Below are 23,582 nucleotides of genomic sequence, written 5' to 3'. Positions count from 1 at the left end.
GCACTGTGATTTCCTAGCAGAAAGTTAAGCCTTGCAAGTCTTGCCACCCACATCTGACCACATTTAGAATACTTTCTGTAACTCAGATCTTGTGCCAGAAGGCTACTGGTACTCCTGATTCTCATTTGCTTTCCTAAATTTTAAAGTCATAAGCTCTAACAGTGTGCATTTTTCCTTTTGAGGGAAGAGAAGCAGGGAGTTTTTATTATGTTTAATTAATCTTGCTGGGCATGGTGGTGCATGTTTGTAATCCCAGCATTGGGGAGGCTGAAACAGGAGGATCACGGTTCGTGGCCAGCCTCAGCTACTTACTGAGGTCCTTTGCAACTCAGTGTGAGACCCTGTTTCAAAATAAAAAATAAAAAAATTGGGCTTAGCATGTATTTTGGAGGTAGAACACCCCTGGGTTCCATCCCCAGTACCATTAAATAAATAAATAAATAAATAAATAAATAAATAAACAAACAAATCTTAAAAGTGTTAAAATAATGTACATCATAAATTCTTCACATTTTTGCTGTGTTAGAAAATTGAATATTCTTATCAAACTCAAAGTTCTTGAACTGTGTGGTTTACATCTTTTTGACATGTTATTTCATTTAATCCTCAGAGGAACACTACTTTGTAATATTCTTGCTTTATCAATTACAACAACTGATGCTCAATGAAACTGACTTGCTAAAAATAACACATCAGAAAAAAATTTAATCCTGGTTTCCAAGATTTCAGTCTTGGAATGGTTGCCAATATTCCACACATCATTTTTACTGTGCTGATCCTGCACATTAATTTTATTCAGGATAAGGTATATCTATACATATGAATGTGAAAGCTGGGAAAAAATAATTGTGCCCTTTTTCAAAATTCTGTTTGGAGTTGCTAGCTTAGCCTGTACTAAACCATTTTTGGTTTCTAGGCCTAGTCAAAGCCATAACATTCTAGCAGCATATTGATATTCAACTATTTTTAAATCATGGTACATACCTTTGTTTCATATGGTGTATGGTGACAATACAAATAATTTGAAAATGTTTGATTTTGACTTCAGTAGGTCTTTTGTTTTTTAGCTCTCCTTTTTCTTATCCTTTTTCCTTTCCTTTTCTTCCTGTTGAAAATCTTTCTTCTGCTGCCTTCTGTCAATTAAAAGGAAAATCCCACCAAAACGGTAATATTTAGTTTCTGTTGAGTAGATTCTTATAGTATTTATTAGTTTGTATTAACACTGTAAGTGCATTTTTTGTTTGTTTGTTTGGTTTTACTAAAAAACAGGTGTGGTGGTGCATGCCTATAATCTCAGTACTTGGGAGGCTGAAACAGGAGGATCACAGGTTCAAGACTCAAGCCTCCTCAAGTAGTGAGACTCTTTATCAACCTAGCAAGACCCTGTTCTAAAATAAAAATAAAAAACTAGGGCTGAAGGTATAGTTTAGAGATAGAATGTCCCTGGGTTCAGTCTCCAGTACTACTGTGTGCACACGCTCACACCACACACACACACACACACACACACACACACACACACGCTAAATCAATTTTAGAAAGGTGCTTTAAAAAATTGAGCCTTAGTATACTTACACAAGTAAGCTATATAAAAGAAACATTGAGTACTAAATACATAAATTAGAAATAATTTACTAGAGGATATTTTATTCTCAATATAATTTGTTTTTTAATTCTTTTTTTCCTTCTCCTTATCCATAGACCACCAAGAAAACATATTGTGGAGCGCAATACAGAGTTTTATCACATACCTACTCACAGTGATGCCAGCAAGAAGAGACTAATTGAGGATACTGAAGACTGGCGTCCAAGGACTGGGACAACCCAGTCTCGCTCTTTTCGAATCCTTGCCCAGATCACCGGGACTGAACATCGTAAGGAAACTTCTAGGAATCCTGATGGATCAGTGTTCTTTGCCCTGTAGAGTAGCAATGAGATTTAGCAGCAGTTATTAGAAAGCAGCTTACTGTTTATTTTTTTAATTAGGTACCATTTACTTTTAAATTAGGCTGTGCATAATATTGGTACTCTAAATAAGGTATCATTCTATCATTACATTGGGAAGAGGAGGAGAAGTACTGATGATAGTATATCAACCAATAACATGTAGCATATAGTATTTCATAGTGGCTCCATGAAACATACATTTGTTATTAACACAGGTAATTGCTTGATTTTGAAATTTAAAAAAAGCACACTAATACTGGATATTATTATATTTCAGTGAAAGAATCTGAAACTGATAATACGAAGAAGGCAAAGTAAGTTCTCTGTATTTTTGTAAGTTGAATGCTTTTCTTTTGTGAATGGTTTCAATTTGGTCTTTTGAAATTTTAAGTATAATGGTATGGCATTTTGTCTTTGCAAATAGAAACTAAGCATTTAGCTGTGGTGTCTTTAGTGTGACCTAAATGTACAACTTGTAGATTTTCAAATTAGTAGATATTGTCTCAATCATATGTGTAAGTAATCTTCTCTTTGGTAGTGAAACAGGAAGAAGGGAGTATTTGGGGTGCTTTGCTAACAGTACATATCTCTGTGAATGAGTTCATGTGTTGTTTTGCAGTCACTTTATTTTGGGCATAAAAATTGGTGTTTCCAAGAGGATTCTATAGATTGATTTCTGTACTTCTAAAACGTTCCACCTTTGAAATCTTTGCTATTTAACAAAACAGCTACATGAAATTATGCTTCTACATGGCATGTTTTCTGCATGATGGAATTAGTATAGGATCTTTTTCTTTCTCTTTCTTATGACTTTTCTGTCACTCTTTTTTTATTTCCACAGGGAAAAGATACCCCTTCACGTCTTTAGTCCCAAATACACAAAATTACGTGACTGGCACCATGAAGTTTCAGCACGTGCTCTTAACGTACAGTGATTTATGAGCCTTGCCCCCCAAGCAGCCAGCACATAACTTTTCATTCATTTTTTTCTTTTCAACTTCATAGCAAAATATGTATTAAATTTGCCTTATGAAAAAATATAAACTTTTCTATACTTTTCTAACAGTTTCTTACTACCATGAAAATAAGGAAGATGAACATATTTTGTGCTAGCTGGTAGCTTACAAATGTAAAACCAAAGAAAGAAAATGAAGGGACTAGACCTATTCAGTGGATTGACATCTGTTTCCATTGTTACTATGGTAGTAACTTTGGAAAAGGAATTATTTTCATAACTTGGATTTGGTTGGTTGTTTGAAACAGAGGCAGATGAGCAAATAATGTCCTTGTCTAATTTGGAAAATGTTTCCTTTATATGATTATCTTTCCCCAAATTACATTTAAGCTCATTATTATGGAATATTCAAAGTTGTTTGTAAATTAAGTATGCAAATATGAGGAGGCAAGATTAAACAGAGAAGACGTTACTAGATAATAGTTCATTGTAGATTTACATATCTTTGAAAACAGGTACTATTCAGGGTTGTTGTATGAAGAAGAGGAAGCCAAACTGGCTCCTAACAAAGGAAAGAAGAGAATTTTAGCCCCCATTTGCAATGGGGAAAGAGTGTTCTTTTAGTTTGGTTATATTCAGTCCTACTTTCTATCAAAGAAAATATATCTAAACTGGTGGATGTTTTTAGAGGATAGTGAATTTCTAGATATTAACTAGTAAGATATAGAAAGATAGTTTTGTTTCATTTTTAAGTCAGAGGGAAATAACATAATATCAATTACAATATGAATTATTCTGAGATACCAAAGAAATATTTTACATAGTGTTATAAACTACTGTGTGTTGCTGCTGTCCTTAGGAAGCTATGTTTTGAGCGATACATGGAAGCTAAATATCTGACCAGAAATGCCTTCTGCTTTGTAACATAATGTATATTAGATTTAAATTCAGAAATAAATGCACTTTGAAGTTTGGAATAGTATTGTAATAAAGTTACCTTTAACTTAGCTTTGTACTTGTTCTGTTTCCTTAAGGCTAGTAACTGTGCCACCCCAGACTTATTACAATATCACTTGGGTAAAATAAAAACTTACCTTGATATTTCATTGGGAAACATTTTTAATTTTATAAGATTTATAAGATTTATAAGATTGCTAAAATATGAGCATAAAACATGGGAAAGACTCATTTTTTGGTTCTGAATTGTTACATTGTTTAACATAGCATCTTATACAAATAACACAGAAGATCAATTAGACTATGGTACAGCATAGAATCATTCTTTGTGAATGATTACTGATATTCTTGCCTGCATTCAAGTATTCATTTTTATTTTTCCAGGTGTTCTTGAATGTCAACATAGAGTAGGGCAACTGCTTGATAAAACTTGGGGAAAAAATATTAATTTTAGTTAGTGATTGGTTAAATTTGGCTTTCACATAAAATGCATTAAACTTATTCTAGCATTTATCTATGCTTATTTCTGTGATACATCCTGATATGTAAGATGTCTTTCCTTTATTGTATCACTTCTTCTTCATATCCTAAGAAGTTTTGCCTGCTTGTGACTTATGATCCTCACATCAATCCCAGTTATGTCTCTGACCTCTGTAAGAAAATGTACTTTTTTAGACCTGACATTCCTATACTTAATAATTTTTTCTTGATCTTGAAAAAAAATACTGTCTGAAAGAATAAAGTTACGTAAAAATGAATGATGTGATAGAGTACACATGGTATTTTCCAACAACAAGCAGGTTTCTGAACTAACTGCAGAGTTGATGGAACTACTAGAAAAAGTCTAGGTAAATAAAAGAACTTTTACCTAATACAAACCAAAGAACATGCATAGTACTTTGTAATTTGAAATAGGTGCACTTGAATATAAGAATTGAATACCTTGCCTAACTGAAGAACTTAATGTGCCATCACTAGTTAAGTAATGAAATAAAACATCATTGAGGAGAAGGGTAAACGTTCAGCCAGGATCACAAAGGACATTCCATTTGACCCTGTCACAATTTGAATTCCTGAGCTCAATGAATCTTCTGGGACATCTTATATTTCTAGCTTAAAAGTCAGCCAAAAATTATAAAAGCTTCTTGCAAAAATATTATGGTAAGCCTAGCAACCTAATTTATGACTTGTTTTTGTTTGTCTCTCTTATACAGACTTTCTTTATCATAGTCTTGTTTTTAATGTGAAATTGGGAAGTTACCCTCAAGAATTATCAACATTTTTTCCTACAGTGTTTTACAAGTAAGATGGAATGTGTCTTACACGGTCAAATATGTTACCTCAAAAAACACATTATTTGAACCTGGGTATGGTGAGGCAGGCTTGTAGTCCCAGTACTTGGGAGACTGAGACAGGAGGATCACAAGTTCACAGCTAGCCCCAGCAACTTAGTGAGGCCCTCTGCAACTTAGTGAGACCCTGTTTCAAAAAATAAATAAATAAAATTGGTCTGGGGGTGTAGCTTAGAGGTTGAATGTCCCTGGGTTTCATCCTCAGACACACACACACACACACACACAACATTATTTGTGGGAATAGAAACAGTTATTTTGTACTTCATTTTGCCACTAAGGAAAGCTCACATGTATAAAAATCTTAGAGCCTGTGTAATACAACTTATAATACTAGAATGCAGAATAGCAGTCCCTTCTGTCATTTAATATTTTAAAAAAATACAGAATGAATTGGTTTTCCTTGAAATAATTTTACCATTATTGTGTTTCAGATGTGTTTTTAAAGTCACATGAGTCATAAATATTAGTTCATTGTCTGTATTCATTCATTCTTTCAAATGAGTAATTACAAAATACTAAAATGTCAGACACTAATCTTTGTACTACAGAGACAGCAGTGAATAGCAGATAAATATATAAATGAGATGATTTGAGGTAATTTTGTTACCATGATAATAAAATAGATGACTTAGGCAGAGCATATTGCTTCAGATGACGTGGACCTTTGAGATGACCTTAATGCTTGTACTTGGGAGAAGAAAGGAAGTTGGCTTCATGGTGGTTGATCTGAGGGCAGTGTTCAAGGCAGAGGAGGGGCATGGAACTGAGTGCAGCAAGTGCAGATCAGAAGGGATAGTGTGGCCGAAATGTTTTGGAGGGGAAAACATCTAGGCAAAGGACTTATATTTCCACTACTATCCATAGCATTTTTAAGTGGGAAATTGCTGTGTCATTTCTAACCAGTTTCAAGTAAAATTAAAAACCAAACCTGGGCGTGGTGAAGCACACTTGTAATCCCAGCATTTGCGAGGTTGAGACAGGAGGATCATGGTTTGCAGACAGCCTCAGCTACTTAGTGAAGTCCTTTACAACTCAGTGAGACCCTGTTTTAAAAAATAGTGCTGGTGGTGTAGTTCAGAGGTACAATGCCCCTGGGTTCCATCCCCAGTAACACACACACACACACACACACACACACACACACACACACACACACACGAACCAAAAATGTTTGTTAGCTTGCTAAATGAAGTGCATATGTAGACTGCCAGCTCTGATTACAATCAATTTGTTTTCTTTTCTATTGAGATCCAGTGAAGACTTAGGATAGGAAAGCACAAATATACTATATGTTTATAATATATGCAGGAAACAGAAACACAGTGTCCTGTAGAACATACATAAAACCACTCAAAAATAAAATGTGGATGTTTGAAATTCATAATTTAGTGACAAATTTAACATTTTAGTCTTCTCTTTCCAAACCTAATTAGAATTGTTTGGACTCATTTCTTTCTCTCCTTCAAGAAAATTCCATAAACCTAGTAAATATTTTCTTCTCAGTCTTTGCAGAATAGGTATTGTTTTTGTTTTGTTAGAAATAATGGAAAATAGAGTGATGAATAATTCTAGGCTTTAGGCTCAGTTTTGTAACTGACTAGTTTTTGTGCCTGAGTTTTTAATTTAAAAGGTGGAGTTAAACTAGGCATGGTGGTGCATTCTTCTAATCCCAGTACTTGGTAGTCTGAGGCAGGAAGATTACATGTTTGAGATCAGCCACAGTAACAGGAAGACCCTCAGCAACTTAGCAAGACACTGTTTCAAAATAAAAGGGGCTAAGGGCATAGCTCTGAAGTAGAATGCCAGTAGGTTCAATGCCCAGTACCAAAAAAAATAAAAATAAAAATGAAGTTAGGCTTTGTGGTGGACACTGCAATGCCTACCCAGATGGTGGAGTATTTCAGTGGAGGACCTGATACCACTGCTGCTGGAAATGCGGTGAGCAGGCAGCCTTCATGTGTCACCTCAGTCACCCACACTCAGTGAACTGCTTGATTGGTCTTGGTGGGGGTAAGGGGAGGTGGAAAGCCTGGTCTTTTCAGCCTAGTTAGGCACAACTTGAAAGGGCTCTTCTAGCTGCAGAGCTGCCATGGGTTCAGCTGAGGCTGTTCCCAGTCCTGACTGTCAACTCAGCTTTTGCCTACTATTGCTGTCTGGACCTTCTCTTTCACAGCTTTTGGTCCTAGAGGCATTTCTTGATAAGGACCCTCCAAGCAAAACTTGGTCTTGACATCTACTTTTTGGAGAACTTGATCTGCATTGGAATCAGTCATAATCTTTGAGATCCCAGTTCGGACCTCGGTTACACAGGTTCTCCACATAGTCTGTTTTGTCTTTGTCACTTCCCATCTTCCTCCTTAAATCTTCAGCAATCACACTATTTTGGGAAATCTTTAAAATAAAAGATCAGTTAAAGGTGTATGAAAACCCAATGAAAGATGCATCTACTTTTCTTTGCCCTACTTACAATGTTTATTTGTTGATTCTATCAGAATCTACCTAGGAGTAATGAATAGGTGAAGACACATAGAAATTAAATATAGTTAGAGTTTTATCAATGAAACGATGAAATGAAAAGTTTCAAAATGAAAAGGGGGATTGTCTGAATAAATATAATGAACTTAAAAGAGGAGAATAGGACTTAAAATTTACATGTTATAATTTTCCATATGCAGCATTTTAGAATATCTACAAGCTCTTTAGTCTGCCATTTAATAATTTTTATTTGAAAATGTCTGCTATTTTCTAAGTTCTTTTCTAGGGGATATGCTGCTGTTGAGTAGCCTTTGGAAATGTGTCGGATAATATGCACACCTCACAAGGTTGCTAGCTCAGGAGGGTGCTTAAAGATACTACATGTCTTGTAATACACTGAATAATCCCACAGAACAAAGAATTATACCTGCCAGTGTTGTACTACTGAGAATGACTGGGATGAGTGCAAATGCTGTATTTTGCAAGGTTTTCTTACCTTTCTTATAACTCCAACAACATATTATTACCTATAGTGTGTCCTCTCCACCACCCCAACCCACAGTAGAAATAATTTTCTTACTTCTTAACTAACATAGCACATACGGTTTTTACTTCTCTCTTGGTACCTCCTTTTCTAATTTATGTTGTGGATATTTGTCTACATGTCCTATTTTCACATGAAATATGAGCTCTTCAAAGATAAGAGTCTTCATGTCGTAAATGAGAAGAAAAATTAGTCTAATGGACATAGTATTTCTGCATAGACACAGCTGGAGCTGTGTAAGTAAAGGTCTACAACTGAAATGGCTCGTCTTAAAGGTAGATGCTAGGACTGCATGATTAATCTCTGTCAATCTACTTAAATTAGAAATGCACTATATAAATCAGCTGTGTCATAACAAGATATACAGATTAGGTGGCTTAAACAACAGAAATTTATTTTTCTCAGTTTTGGAGGCCAGAAGTTCAAGTCAGGGTACCAACAGGGTTGGTTTCTGGTGAAGTGTCTTTTCCTGGCTCATAGACAACTGTCTTCTCGCTGTGTCCTCCCAAAGCCTTTCCTCTGTAGGAGTTCACAGGAAAGAATGGTACAAAACAGGAGGCAGGTAAGGAGATTAAAACATCTTAATTCTTCTTTTCCTTTTATAAGGACATCAGTCATACAGATTTAGGGTCCTACCATTATAACTTCATTTAACCTTAATTACCAATTCAAAGGACCTATATCCGGATTCAGTCACCCAGAGGATTAGGGCTTTGATATGTGAATTGGGGGGGGTGGCAAAATTTTGTTCATAACATACACCCACTGCTTTTCTTGTACTTACCCTAGTTTGACAGATTAGCATTGAAAGCTCTTAGAAGCATACTGCCATGGATCCAGCTGAAAGCATTATTGTTACTTCTCTTGTTGTACTTCCTTTGTACTTCAGATGAAATGTATTTGTCTCCTTGTCCTATGTCCTCAGCTAAATTATCACCCTTTGAATACAAGCATTTTATTATTTATTTTATTATTTATTTATTTCTGGCCACATTTGGCACTAATAGTTACTCATTTTATATAATTGCCAATTTCTTCAGTTTTCTGATTGCTGAACTTTATGAAAATGAGTTACAGCATGAGAGGCAACATTCTAATTAGAAATTCAATGTAGGATTAAATTTTCATAAAAATATCAAGACATTAATACATATATTAAAAGTAAAGTGGCCGGGTGTGGTGGCGCACGCTTGTAATCCCCGCGCTTGGGAGGCGGAGACAGGAGGATCGCGCTGGTTCGGAGCCAGCCTCGCTGGCTTAAGAGACTCTGTTTCCACATAAAAATGTTAAAAAATAGGTCTGGGAGTATAGCCCGTGGGAGTGTATACCGGAGGTAGAAGGGCTTCCGGGAACCCCAGTACCACCAAAAAAAAAAAAAAAGTAAAGTGGAAGCAGATAGTGGGGGCATACACATGTAATCCCAGTACTTAGGAGGCTGTGACGAGGTTTAAACCCAGCCTCAGCAATTTAGTGAGATCCTGTTTCCAAATGAAAAATAAAATAGGGCTGGGGATGTGGCTAGGAGGTAGAAGGCACCTGGGTTGAAATCCCAGCACCTCCCACCCCCCAAAAAGAAGAAAAGTGGAACCATACCTAATTTGCTTGAAAAGACAATTATTGTGCTTTGGGTAATTTTATTGCCCAAAGTTGACACTTCTACCCTGATATGATCTCTTTACTAAATCATTTTTCTTATAAGGGGAAGAAAAGAATTAAGATGTCTCTTTACTAAATGAGTATTTGTTTCTTAAGCCTTCTTTGGAATTTTGGAGTGTTCAGTAATGAACATCATGGTAACTCCTAGGAGGGAAAATAACTAATCTTAAAAACAGGAATATGAGATGCTTGGTTAGTGCTCTAATTGGAAAAAACAACAGGAATAACTTTGTCATTACTAAGGAAATGATTAAAGTTAACAATCTTCTCTACAACATTGATTTAAAAGAAGCAACAGGGCTAGGCATGTAGCTTACTGGTACAATGTGTGCCTTTCATGCACACGGCTCTGCTTTGCTCCTTTATACTACAGATGTAAGTAAATAAGTGAGGCAGTAACCATCATATTAGTAACATAACAGTGATACAAGTAATAATAAGTGGCCTACCAGAATAGAGAATTTGGGGAAGCCGTATAAATAAAATTTCACTTATTGTCAGGCACAGCAGTTTATTTTAATTTAAAAGATGGTTTTCTTGTATTTCTGTTATATAGAAGTATTAATTTAATAGGCACTTTAAAGTTTTTAGTATTTATATGGTCTATAAAGTATATTTTAGTATTTATATGTTCTATATAGCATTTTAGACAAATTTATCTAAAATTTTTATGATCAAAACATACTTTTTTTTTTTTTGGTGGTACTGGGGTTCCTGGAAACCCTTCTACTTCTGGGCTACACTCCCAGACCTATTTTTATATGGAAACAGGGTCTCTTAAGCCAATGAGGCTGGCTTCGAACCCACGTGATCCTCCTGTCTCTGCCTCCCAAACACAGGGATTACAAGCATGTGCAACCATGCCCAGAAAAAACATACTTTTATCAATCTTTATCTTCCTTGCCTAAGGAATGTTGTATGTTTATTTTTCACACTTATGGTTAAGACTTAGGATGCATGATATGGTTTCCTAGTTTTCAAAGAATTAAAATACTTGTCAAGAAAGAACTGACTGCTTCTCTTTTTAGTAGAAAAACAATTTAAACTCGGGTCACTAGTTACATTGCACAAAACTCAAAAAGTTATTCGGAGAAAATAGCCTCTTACCAGCTGTCCTTTAGTACTAAAAATGTCCGCATGATTTTTAGCCAATGGCCACCAGAATGGGATTTGGGCACTGGAAGAATAGATTTTAAGTTATTCACTAACAGATACTTATCACCTTTGTATCTTCATTGATAGTTTAGAAAGTAGAAATTACATAAATACTTCCAAGCATATTCTTTTACAAGTTTTTTTTAATTTCAGTTTATTCACAGATACATTGTCCCATAAAAGAGATAAATAAAAAACATAGTTTTCCAATTAGTCCCATGTCTTCATTATTGTTCTGTTTCACAAATATACTGGTTTCTCTTAAATGGCTTTATTAAGATGCACATGAGTTGGTTAATTATTACCTCAAACTACTGTTCTTCAAATGTTCTGCAAAGAAAATGGGAGTTGTTCCCTTAACTGATGTTTGCTCATTTTTTCTTTTCATGAAGTAAGAATTAATTATTACACTTGCCCCAAAAGACAGAACACCAACATTTCCACAGTATATTTATATTACTTTTTAAAAATAAATTTTAAATTAGCCAGATAGAATCTCTTACCTGATACCACCACACATGTTTCCACAAAATATGTTTGCCAACTGGAAGAGAAGATCGCAGGTCAAAATAATTGGTATGTGATCAAGTAACTTTTGTCAGTTGCAAAATAGGAGTATTTGTACTTGATCGGATTTTCTTCTGGTGCCTTATACTGTATTATGCAGACACTGGTTTGGTGATTGCAATATAAACACCGCCATCTATTGAACATAAGTAATTACTACACCTCAATTCTAAGAGAATAGAAATCTTAAATTATTGAGGAAGGGAATATAGTTCCTAACTACTTTGTATTTTCATGCAAAAAGTACTTTATTCTAGCCAGGCATGGTTGTAATCACAATACTTGGGAGACTTAAACAGGAGGATTGCAGATTTGTGGTCAGGCCTCAGCAACTTTAGTGAAGCTCTCTGCAAATTAGTGAGATCCTGTTTCAAAATAAGAGAGAAAATCAGCTGGGGGTGTAGCTTAGAAGTAGAATGCTCCTGGGTTCCATCCCTAGTACTACAATTTTTTAAAATTTAATTCTCTTTAACTCTGGAAATTCTTGTATGTTTTTCCAAGTTAAAATTGGATTTTTACCATTTTTATAAGGATATTTTATTCATAAAAATCAGTATTTGTAATATACAACATTGACTTTCAGTGGTCCAGAATATGTACCAAGTTCCTTAAAAGCAGAATTGTATAAGATCAGTAACCCTTCTTTATGATGTTGTTTGGATTCTATTTCACCTTTAAAGAAATACAGTATACAATAAACCTACTTTACTGAAATAAAGCAGAAAGTATTAATTTTTATTTTTAGTATAATTTTACTGGTGCACTGTCATCTCACATCATAAAGTACTTCACAATGATAGTGACATACATGCACACCGCACTTGGTGAGCTTTGTCTCAGCTCCGTCCCCTCTTCCCCTTCCTCATATATGGTATTGAAGTTGACATTGGTATTCTCACATATGTACTTAATGTCAATTGAAGTAATTCCTTTATTGATCCTTCTTCCCCTTCCCCTAGACCACTCCCGGTCTCCAATGGAGTTTCTCCTCCATACATATCTGAACTAAAATATGTAAAAAGAAGACTGTTGTAGCATAATTTTTTAGCTTCAAAAGAAATCAGTTTCAAAAAAAGTTGAGAGCCCTGATAATAGGCAGTCTTTACTATGATGGAATTTTAATTTTTATCTTTTGATGCTATTCAATTTTAAGCATTTGTTACACTGAAGATTTCAGAAGACCAAATTTTCCTGCTTTTATGTTTATGTGAAGGTTTGTTTATTATGATGGTATGAATTTACAAAAGAAATAGAATTATCATATTGCTTGATATGTTATAAAATAAATGGCAGGTAAGGATATGTACACATCTTATTTTTCCTTTTCTTAGATATATTATTCTGTCTTCCAATTCTCATTCTCTCTTTCTCTCCCCCAATTCCCTCCCTCCCTCCCTTCCTTTGGACTGGCCATCAAACCTCAGGGTACTCTACCACTGAGCTATACACCTAGTCTCTTTGTATTTTGAAATAAGGTCTCACTAAGTTGCTAAGACTGGCCTTGAACTTACAGTTAACTAGTCTTAGCCTCCCACATATTGGTGTTACATGTGTGTGCCACTGTTCCCGGTTCAAATTACATTTCTTTTAAAATCAGCCTCAGTTGTTTATATATACTCTTTTGGATTTCCGTTTTTCTATCTATTAAAGGTATTTGCTGAGTGCTACTTCTGCGTCGTCCTTTGTGGTAGGTGTTCATCTTGCTGATTCACCTGATTTAATGAAGAATCTGAATTTGCTTTTTTGAACAGAGGATATGTTAAAGCTAGGATATCTGTAGAATTTTTAGTTAGTGGTACACACTACTTTGTCTTTTAATATGCTTTATTCCTTAATTTGATAAGTAATTCATAAGAAAAATTTTAGAATGAATTTCTGAAATGTCTTAATGGCTTCAGACAGTTATACATCATCATTGGCTAGACATGGGTAAATTTGAGGTTTAATACAGAGAAGCAACACTTAAACTTGATGAACTCAAACTTAACCTTAGATTACACCAATGGAATCAAATTTCTTGTTAAAATCAATGAAAGTCTTAGCTGGGATGTTGGAGCAGCACCACATGATGTTAAGAAAATGTACATCCACCACAATCAAAAGAGAAAGAAAAGGTTCTAGATTTAAACAAACGTTCAAGCCAGAAGTGATGCTGTCAGTGGTGACTGTGAAGCCAGTGCTTATTGTTGAAAGACACAAGCAATCAAAATAACCGAAACTTAAGAAGCAAGTACTAAAAGAGTTTAGGTTGATTTACATCCCAGAAGAAATTGATGCCCGGATAGAAAGTGATTCTAAATGGTCCTCTCCAGTGTTTTTTTCTCAATGATTTACAGCCACAATATTTGGAGAACTTACAGATGAGTTTTGATAAGTAACAGTGTCTGCATTTTGTTTTTTAATCTTGAAGAATGGAAAAGAAAATAGAGAGAAATGAGATAAACATAGCACTAATTTTTTTCTTTTAAAGAAAACTATTGTTAACTTTAAGATGTAAAGTAGTTTGACCTTGAAGTACTTTGGGAAAAAAAACCAGAAGACATTCTTAAAAGCATAGCCAGTGAGCACTGAAAAACAGTGGGCAGAATTACCAAGACCCAGAATAAGTTCTCAAGAAGCAGATCACATCCAGATTAACATATTTTGGATGGTTGGGGGAAATATTAATTTTAATAAGTCATCAAAGAAAGGCTCTTAAGGTCTCTTTGAATTTAATAATACATGGAGGTTAATGATTTTCAAGTTTTTACATTGATAGGTTGAAGTAGTTTAACCAAAGGATATTGTTTAGAGGGTTAATCAGTGACTTGGATGGAAGACCTCTACAACCTGCTGCCTAAGTATGCAAATATAATGAAGCTGGAAGATATATCATACATGTTCTGTAACCAGATCATCTTTCAAAAATACATTGGGAAAAGCCGGGCGTTGTGGCATAAGCCTATAATTCTAGCATTTGGGAGGCTGAGACAGGAGGATTTGCGGTTTGCGGACAGCCTCAACTACTTAGGTCCTTTGCAACTCAATGACACCCTGTTTCAAAATAAAGAATAAAAAAATGGGGCTGGGGTATAGCTTGGGGGTAGAATGCCCTTGCATTCCATCCTCAGTACTGAAAAAAAAATACATTGGGAGTTTAGGAAAATAGTAAAAAAAAAAAAGGAAAAAAATAATATCATTACATGCAGATTGAATCAAAACATTTTGCTCTTTGACGCTTGGATCAGATAAGGTTAGCAGAACTAAATATTTTTTAAGAGATAGAAATAGAGGTTTTACAAGAAAATAAACCCAATAAGAGTAACATCCTATCACTTCTACATGTATAAGGCAAGCAATAATTCTGTTCTGAAATAGTAAATCCTATCAAGCATATTATCTTTATCTTTCATGTCAGTCTTTGACAGTTTCATAGATAATCCCAGGGAAGTCAGTTGAAAAAATACTGGAACAATTGATCTATCTTTGAGTCAGAAGCATTTATATGAATAATTGATACTAGTTGATAACCTAAATCCAAGCTATGGTATCTTCCCTAAACATTTTTATTCTCAGATCTCACAGATTAGTAGTGGTCCCTGCTAATGTTTACTTCAGTTGGTCTTTGTTCCTCATTCATGAATTCAACCAAGTGCAAATCTAGAAAATATTTTCATTTGCATTGCACATGTATGGATATTGCAATGCATATGTTATTATTTCCTAAATAGCACTGCATAAAACCCATTTACATAGCATTTACATTGCATTAGGCATTATACATAGTCTAGAGATAATTTGAAATACATGGGAAGATATGTGTAGGTTATATGGAAATAATTTGCCATTTTAGATGAGATCTGAATGTCTTCAAATTATGGTATCCATAGGATGCCTGGGGTTGACTATATAGATTGAATATAATAAATACAACATGTGGTTATAAAGTACTTATTTTGAGCCACTCACTATTCTGGGTGCTGATTTATAGCAGAGTCAAGTTGCTATTATAGATGCAGTCTAGAGAAGCAGACATACAATGAGAAAGTAAGTAATTCTGTCTTAGATTAAGATATATTTTAAATTTTATTTTTTATTTTTATGCTTTTATTAATGCATTATAGTCTCACATCATAGTGCAGTTCATAGTCCTAGTGACATATAGACACACAGAACTTGAGGGCTTTCCCCTGGCTCCCTCCCCACTCCCCCTTCCCCACACAGGGCATTGAGATTGACACTAGTATCTTACATATGTACTTAATGTCAGTGGGAGTGATCCCTTCATTGATTCTGGGTAATTGAACTAAATAGACACTTCACAAAATAAGAAATTCAAATGGCCTATAAATACATGAAAAATATTCAACATCATTAGCAATCAGGGATATACAAAAATGAAAACTACACAGAGATTCTATCTAACCCCAATCAGAATGGCAATCATTAGGATGTATTTATAAAGGAATAGGGCAATATGATGAATATAATGAGAAAAAAAGGTAGAAAAAAAGTTATTTGAGCTGGAACATGTATAACCTTAAGGAGTCAGTCATGCAGAGATGGAAATGTATTCTCCAGACAGAGCGAACCACAAGTGCCAAGGTTCTGAGAATTGGTATCAGTGTGGTGTTTTTAAGGAAATTAAAGAAGGCTGTTAAGAACAGATTTAGTAAATAAGGGGGAAGAGTGAAAAGAAATTGAATGAAGAAGTAGCCAGATCTTTTATTTTCTTAAGGTGGTATTAAGGAATTTAGAGTCTTCCCCAATTAAATGAGATACCCAAAGCAGGATTATGATCATGGGAGTAATAACTGACATATGTTTCTAAACAATTATTCTGTGTACTATGGAAAATTAATTGTAAGGGAGAAATAATGGAAACCAGAGACCATTATGAGTATTCCCATAGTTCATTCAAGAAGTGGAGTCGTTTAAGCCATGGAGTTAGTAATGGAGATGAAGACAATTGAATACATTTGCATTTTAGAAGAAGAGCTGGCAGGGTTGAAGGAATATTATGTGATAAAATAGAATGAATGGAAAATGATAAGTCATTGAATTTGGTTAAGAATTCAATCAGTAAGTGTCAACTCAGTTCATTAAAAAAGCTAATAGACTTAAGTGGTAAAGGATTGGGTAGGGGAAAAATATGATGCTTAAAATCTATATTTCACATGTATTGTACTTTTTGGTGAAAAAGTAAAGGTTATGAATTTTGGAATTCATGGCTGAATTAGTCCAAGTCTGAGGCTTAGCCTTCAAGGAAATATATCATTGAAATGGGAAAGTCAAATAGTAGGTTATTCAGTAAACCAACATGACATTGAAGTCATCAGGAAAGATTTTGAGAATGGAGGAAAGAGGAAGGCAGTGAGCCAGGGGCTGAAGCAAGCAGTGGATGAGGCATAGACAAGACAGTGACGTGGGTTGGTACTGAATAATTTACAGAAATGAGGCCTGGGGATGTAGCTTAGTGGTAGAGTGTTTATCTAGCATATGTGAGGCCCCAAGTTCTACCACCAGCACGGGGGTTGGGGGGGAGAGATGATATTACCCTCAAAGATGAAGACTTTGGATTTTGGAGGATTGAAGATGACTGATGGTATTAGGAACAGTAATGAAGAAGACAGTTGTTTCATCTCCAGATTTTTCAGAATACCAGGTATGAGGGAATAGGCTGCCTCTGTTGGAAGAGACTGCAAAGCCGTAGAATAATAAAGTGTACATCAAATGATAATGGCTTGGTAAGGACTGAGAGGGATGTGAAATTGATTGGATTAGGGGATACACAAAGCAGTAGAGATGCTGGATGACCCAAGGGATTGACACCTCTGGTTGTAGCAGGTCAACAGAGTTGGAAAGCAGCATGGGATTCATCTTTAGGGTCTGTTAGAGGAAAGTGGGTACTAAAATGTGAACTCTACAAGGGGAGGAAATTAAAGTGGTCATAGGAGTGTAAGGATGCCTGGAACAAAGTGGAAATTCAGGTAATTCTTTTTGTTATAATGAATGAATGATTATGGCAGAGTTAGGACATATAAATTATAATGTTAGCTGGAGAGAATGTGGCCACTTGGTAAGACACTATGTAGAGCTTGAGGTGCTGAGGTGCTCAGGTGGCTTTCTCAAAACACCTCACAGTAGTTGGCTGTTGAATGTCAGGCATTCAGAGTCACTTATATTTTTATAAGTGAATATTTAAATAGATAAATATAAATACTTAAATAGAGAACAGATTGTTTCAACATTCTGGAATAGAATAATATATCATTTATGCTTTTTATCCTGAAATACACATACACACACACACACACACACACACACACACACACACACACACACTTTTTTGTGGTACTGGGGATGGAAAATATAACTTTTATAATTTTATTGGTACATTATAGTCTCTCATCATAATATAGTTTGTAGTGTGATAATACAATCATATTAAAACTACAGAATAGCATTTTTTTTTGCCCTATGGGAAAAAAGCTATTTCTAACTAGTAGTGATCCCTGAAGTCATTAGTAGGAATGATCTAGTAAAGAAATTGGTTATGCATAGTGAGATGTCTAAGGTTGGTACTGAGAAAATGCCTTGAACTTACTGAAAACAGCCTTTTACCAGGAAATAATTCCAAGTAAGTTTTAAGTTGCTATTATATGTTAAAATTTTCATGGTGTGTGTGTGTGTTATTAGGGATTGAACCCAAGGGTATTCTATCTCTGAGCTACACCCTTAGCCCTATTTTATTATTTATTTTAAAATGGGTCTCACTGTATTGCTGAGGCCAGACTTGAATCTATGATCCTCCTGTCTCAGCCTTCCAAGTACTAGGATTACAAGTGTGCTTCATCATGCCTGCTCATATATATATATATATATATATATATATATATATATATATATATATATATATGCTGTTTAGTGAATACTTATATTTACCTGTCCTATCCTCAACCCCATAGAATATTTCCTCTGGAATATGTGTTATTTCTCAAAAAATTATACAGATAGCTCTAGAGTTTACAAAATATTAAGACTGGACACTTAACAGTAGTAAATTTCTATAGGGAAAAATAATAGCACAGAAATGTGTTAAGAGTTAAGGCAGAGTCCCAAAGGTAAGAGAAAATGGAATATATCAATAAAGAGAAAAACTTCCCCAATACAAATGTCTCAGTCATTTCAGGCTGCTATAACAAAGAGATATAGCCACTGAGTGGCTTAGATAACAAATATTTATTTTTCACAGTTTTGGAGGCTGAGAAATTTAATGTCAAGGCTCTAGTATACTCAGTGTCTGTTGAGAATCAGCTTCATGGTTCATCAACTGCTGTCTTCTTCCTATGTCCTCACATGGCTAAAAGGAAAGGAGAACTCCCTGGTGTTTCCTTTATAAGAGCACTAAATGGCTGGATTGTAACTCAGTGGTAGAGTACTTTCCTAGGATGCTGGAGGGCCCTGGGTTCTGTCTCTAGTACTGCAAGAAAACCCAAGCCCTCCAGTCCCTTTCATCAGAACTCTGCCCTCAAGACCTAATCATCCACTTCCTAACACCATCACACAAAGGTTTAAGATTTCAACATAGAACTTTGGGGGGGGGGCACAAACTTTAGTGACAAATAGAAGTTCCAAAGTTCCAGTTCCTTTAACAATTATTTTATTTATTTATTTATTTATTTATTTATTTATTTATTTTTGGTTTTCTGTCTTTCCCGTGCTTCAGTAATGACAAACTCCTAGAAAAATAATTCTTCGGGATGGGGGTATACCTATAGAGCGCTTGCCTGTCCTGCTTAAGGCCTGGATTCCATAGGGAAGGAAGAAAGGAAGGTTTTCTTGAACCTTTTTCCCCCCTTTTTACTCTCAAAATAAACCTCATTTGGGGTGGTATTTTTCTTGTTTGCTAATTTACTTCATTACCTTTGTTTAATCCCTAACACATAGTTTTCCTTGTACCCCCACATATAAAGCTCAAAGATGGTTGAAATCAGTTAATATATTTAGCTGTGATTTAGAATGCCAGAGGTATTACACCTGAGTTTGGTTGATTTAATTTTCTAGAAGGGCAATCACAATTACAAATGAATGCCCTCAACAAATCTATTTTCGGGAAACTAGTAGAAATAATCATTTTTTCCAGATGACTAACAATTTCCTTTGCTAAAATAAATACTTTGCTGTGTCATTGAACCCCAAAAGGGCAGACTCCCGCTGTGTCCCTGATATATTTTAGTTTCTGCTTTAGCAATATTCTGTGTGAAAGTTTGCTTTGTAGAAGATTAGAAATATTGAGGACAACTTATTGTCATTTCCCTCCTTTATCTGCTATAAAATACACATTATGAGGTTTACGGTTTTTTCCTTCTTACTGAAAACTTGTTATTTATACTAATGTTATAACTTGTTAGTTATACTAAAGTTTTTTATCATATTTAAATGCAGAATAGGAGGCATTTTAATTTTTAATTGGAGACTTGAAGTTTTTATTCTGCCACAGAATGTTCCTACATTCTTTCTTAGATGTTTGTAAAGTTTGTCCTGTTAGGAATTTATTCCTGCATAATTTACATGTAATTCCATCACAATCTGGATGAGATAGATTATCATGTAGAAATTTTATTACATATAGAGAGCTCTAACATTCTACAACTAGTTTCTGTTCTCTCCACTCACTGGAGCTATTATTACTGTGGGTGCCAGTATCACTCTTATTTGCTTTAGCAAATTACTGAGGTTAAATTTAGTACCTGTACTGTAAGCTTATTGCAAGGACTGTCTGTGCCTTATATAAATTCAATGATGAGAAAGCAGTTATTTTCATCATGAAAATATATGTTAAATATTAAGGTGAAATTAATACTATTATTACTAATGAATAATAGCATGAATTATGGAAGAACTTTGTTCAAGTCACTGAAAAAAATCTAGTGCAGTGGAATTTAGTAAATAAAGGGAAAATTTGTGGAAAGATAGTTGAGGAGTAGTAGTTCATGACTACATTCAGGGATTTGTAGAGCATGTTAAAGATTATGGATATTGTCCTAACTGTAAAGGGAATTCATTGCAAGGAAGGTTTTAATTCAAAGATTGATAAGATAAAATGGATGGGGCAGGATTTGGCAAGAAGGGAAGCCAGAGAGCAGCTAGACAATTCTAAAACCACTGGTATAATAGTGATTATAAGAGTCGTTTCCAGCCACTGCTTGGTAACAATGGGGAAGATAATGGCTGCCTGAGTGCCCTCTGAGAACAGCGCCAGGGGCAGGCGCCAAGGTGCGAAGGAGCCCCAGCCAAGGCGGCAGCCCCCCAACCCCCAAACCGAATTAATTTCAAGATGGAGGAGACAGCCACGTTCCTTCCCAAGACAGTTTCACCATACTTATTCCACAGAGTGTGAAGAAAACTAATATCCAGTTTGCTGTATTTCAATAGTATGTCATAACAGTTAGATAATTTTCCACTTGTTCAAGATGGAAAACTCTGATTCTAGCGATAAAGTAAGTGGTGATCAGTCCGCAGCATAGCGCAGAAGTCAAATGGATCAGTTGGATAGGGAAGAAGCTTTCTATCAGTATGTGAATAATCTGAGTGAAGATTATAGGCTTATGAAAGATAACAACTTGCTAGGCACCCCAGGTGAAAGTACTGAGGAAGAGTTGCTGAGAAGACTGCAACAAATTAAAGAGGGTCCACCACCACGAAACTCAGATGAAATAGAGGTGGAGATTCTTCAGATGATGTGTCCAGTGGTGACTCTATAATAGACTGGCTTAATTCTGTCAGACAAACTGGAAATACAACAAGAAGTAGACAAAGAGGAAACCAGTCTTGGAGGGCTGTGAGCCAGACTAATCCAAACAGTGGTGATTTCACATTCAGTTAGGAGATAAACGTTCACTGTAATAATGGCGGCCAAAACCCAGAGAAGGAAAATGAGCCAGCTACAAGGCGTTCTAGTGGAGAAAATTTGGAAAACAGCAGCCAAAGACAAGTGGAAAGTCCACGGTCTGAATTGGTGTCTACAAGGCCATCTAGGTCAGAACAAAATTCAACTGAAGCATCAACAGGAGAAGCCCCACCTACCAGAGGTCAGAGAAGAGCAAGAAGCAGGAGCCCAGACCATCAGAGAACCAGAGCAAGAGCAGAAAGAAGTAGATCACCTCTGTATCCAATGAGTGAAATTCCACAAAGATCTCATCATAGTATCTCATCTCAGACTTTTGAGCACCCTTTGGCAAATCAGCCTGAGTGAAGTTCTAGAACCTGCCACCATGTGACACTGAGACAACAGATAATTGGACCCGAGTTGCTAAGTACAGGTCTTTTTGCAGCTTCAGGAGCAAGAAATGCCTCTTAAGAAACGGGCTCTTTGGACACAGCCAGCAATCGTGAATCTGCAGATTCTGGACAGAGGCCTCCAACCATGGTCCTCGATCTTCAAGTAAGAAGAGTTCATCCTGGAGAGTATTGGCAGAGAGATAGCATAGCTAGCATAACTCCATCAAGGTCTCAGACACCAAACAACACTGTCATTTACGAAAGTGAACAAGAAGGTCTTAGGCACACATTTTCATGTTCTGAGCGGGCAGGTGTAAGAACCTATGTCAGTATCATCAGAATTCCAATTTGTAGAATCTTATATACCAGTTTAAGTGAGACTGCATTGGTTGCAATTCAGACCATGTTGAGGCAGATAATGACAGGTTTTGGTGAGCTGAGCTACTTTATCTACAGTGAGAATTCTATCTGTCCTATTTGTTGCAGAGCAGTCTTAGCTTCTGGTAACAGGGAAAGTGTTGTATAATTAAGATCTGAACTCTCAGCTATGTAGCTGGTATAGTGACAGGCAAATAGGAATCACTTGATTTATGTCCACTTTTTTGGGTGGTGCTTAAATGTAAAGGAACAACCTGAGTTGAGTCATTACTTTCTGAAGGAAAACATGTCCTTTCTCCAGTTTCTGTTCCAGAGTAAAAGGAAGTATGTAAAAAGCAACATTTTAGGACCTAAAAAATTTGACTTCAGTACCAGTTGACCTGATAGCATTTCTATTACTGATAATTTATCCTGTGTTTTTGTCAGTTTTTCTTCTGTTATCTTAAAAGATCAGCCTTAGCACTGGTTCCTGTCTGTTTTGTGTTGATCTTCAAAGTTTCCCATGCCATAGGAGAGGGGGGCAAAGGAAATTTCCAATTAAGACATAAGTTAAAGTGTTTCTTGATTACTCACTTAAAAGTATACCATTTCCAGTTTAGTTGACACAAATTCAGCCACATTCTGAATATTTTTATTCACCTTTCAGACTAGGTGATACTGGACATGTCAGTGTAAATAACACTAAAGTTAGGCTAAGTATATAATTGTCTCCTAAGCCCATCACTGTGGCATACTGTAGAGTGAGTTTAATTGAAATATTTATCTTTTGGAAATATTAAAAAACCTATGCTTGTGTAAGTGAAAAAAATCACATTCATTTGTTTAAAAATGTAAAGCTATTTTGTAGAGGCTCAGTACTTTTCCAATGCAATGTTGTATTAATGCATTAAAAATTGTAAAGTACCATGCTTAGAAATGAGAAAATTGTTTTTTGTGAGCCAACATAGTTAAAAAAAAAACCACACCAAACAAAGAAGCTGATTTTTGTAAGTGTAGATGTCAAGAGCAGAACATATCTATTATATTTAATGTATGTGAACAGCTACTGTGCCATGAAAAGGAGAAAGGACTGCAGAATCGAAATATGTTATAAAGCAAGGGAAATTGTATATTTTAACTTGGATTTAGGCAGGAAGTGAAAGACAGGAAAAGGAAACTGCTCTAAAGAATTTAAAGCCTTCACAAAGACTGTAGTAATGCAGACACAAACTGGTTGTATATGGTGAGAGCAGTAGCAGCTTGACCCATCCTTCTTTAATCGATGAAGCAGAAGATCAGCAAATTTGACAGAGCTTTTCTTTAAGAAAAATGAACCACTACCACCTGGCAC

At 35.5% G+C, this 23,582-nt stretch overlaps 1 protein-coding gene and 1 pseudogene across 16 annotated transcripts in view; both read left to right on the top strand.

The window, feature by feature from the left end:
• Positions 1-23,582, top strand: part of PDLIM5 (PDZ and LIM domain 5) — a gene marked incomplete at both ends in the record, with an annotated part of 222,160 nt that overhangs the window by 121,010 nt on the left and 77,568 nt on the right. For 6 of the 15 annotated variants that reach the window (XM_080698083.1, XM_080698095.1, XM_080698094.1 and 3 more), the window contains 2 exons: positions 1,702-1,874; positions 2,225-2,261. In XM_080698083.1, the coding sequence (XP_080554209.1) occupies positions 1,702-1,874; positions 2,225-2,261 (210 nt within the window). Of the gene's footprint in view, positions 1-1,147; positions 1,166-1,638; positions 1,875-2,224; positions 2,262-2,788; positions 2,883-23,582 lie in introns of those variants that run through there. The other 9 variants (XM_080698082.1, XM_080698089.1, XM_080698092.1 and 6 more) reach the window with 4 other exon arrangements.
• On the top strand, positions 21,067-22,400 carry LOC308264493 (E3 ubiquitin-protein ligase RLIM-like; annotated as a pseudogene). The gene has a single exon. The product of its transcript is annotated as an E3 ubiquitin-protein ligase RLIM-like (transcript).

The sequence above is a fragment of the Muscardinus avellanarius genome, assembly GCF_963383645.1.
Source record: "Muscardinus avellanarius genome assembly, chromosome: 6".
NCBI classification, from domain to species: Eukaryota; Metazoa; Chordata; class Mammalia; order Rodentia; family Gliridae; genus Muscardinus; species Muscardinus avellanarius.
The sequence above is the reverse complement of the archived record's forward strand: the minus strand, read 5'-3'. Positions and strand labels throughout refer to the sequence as shown.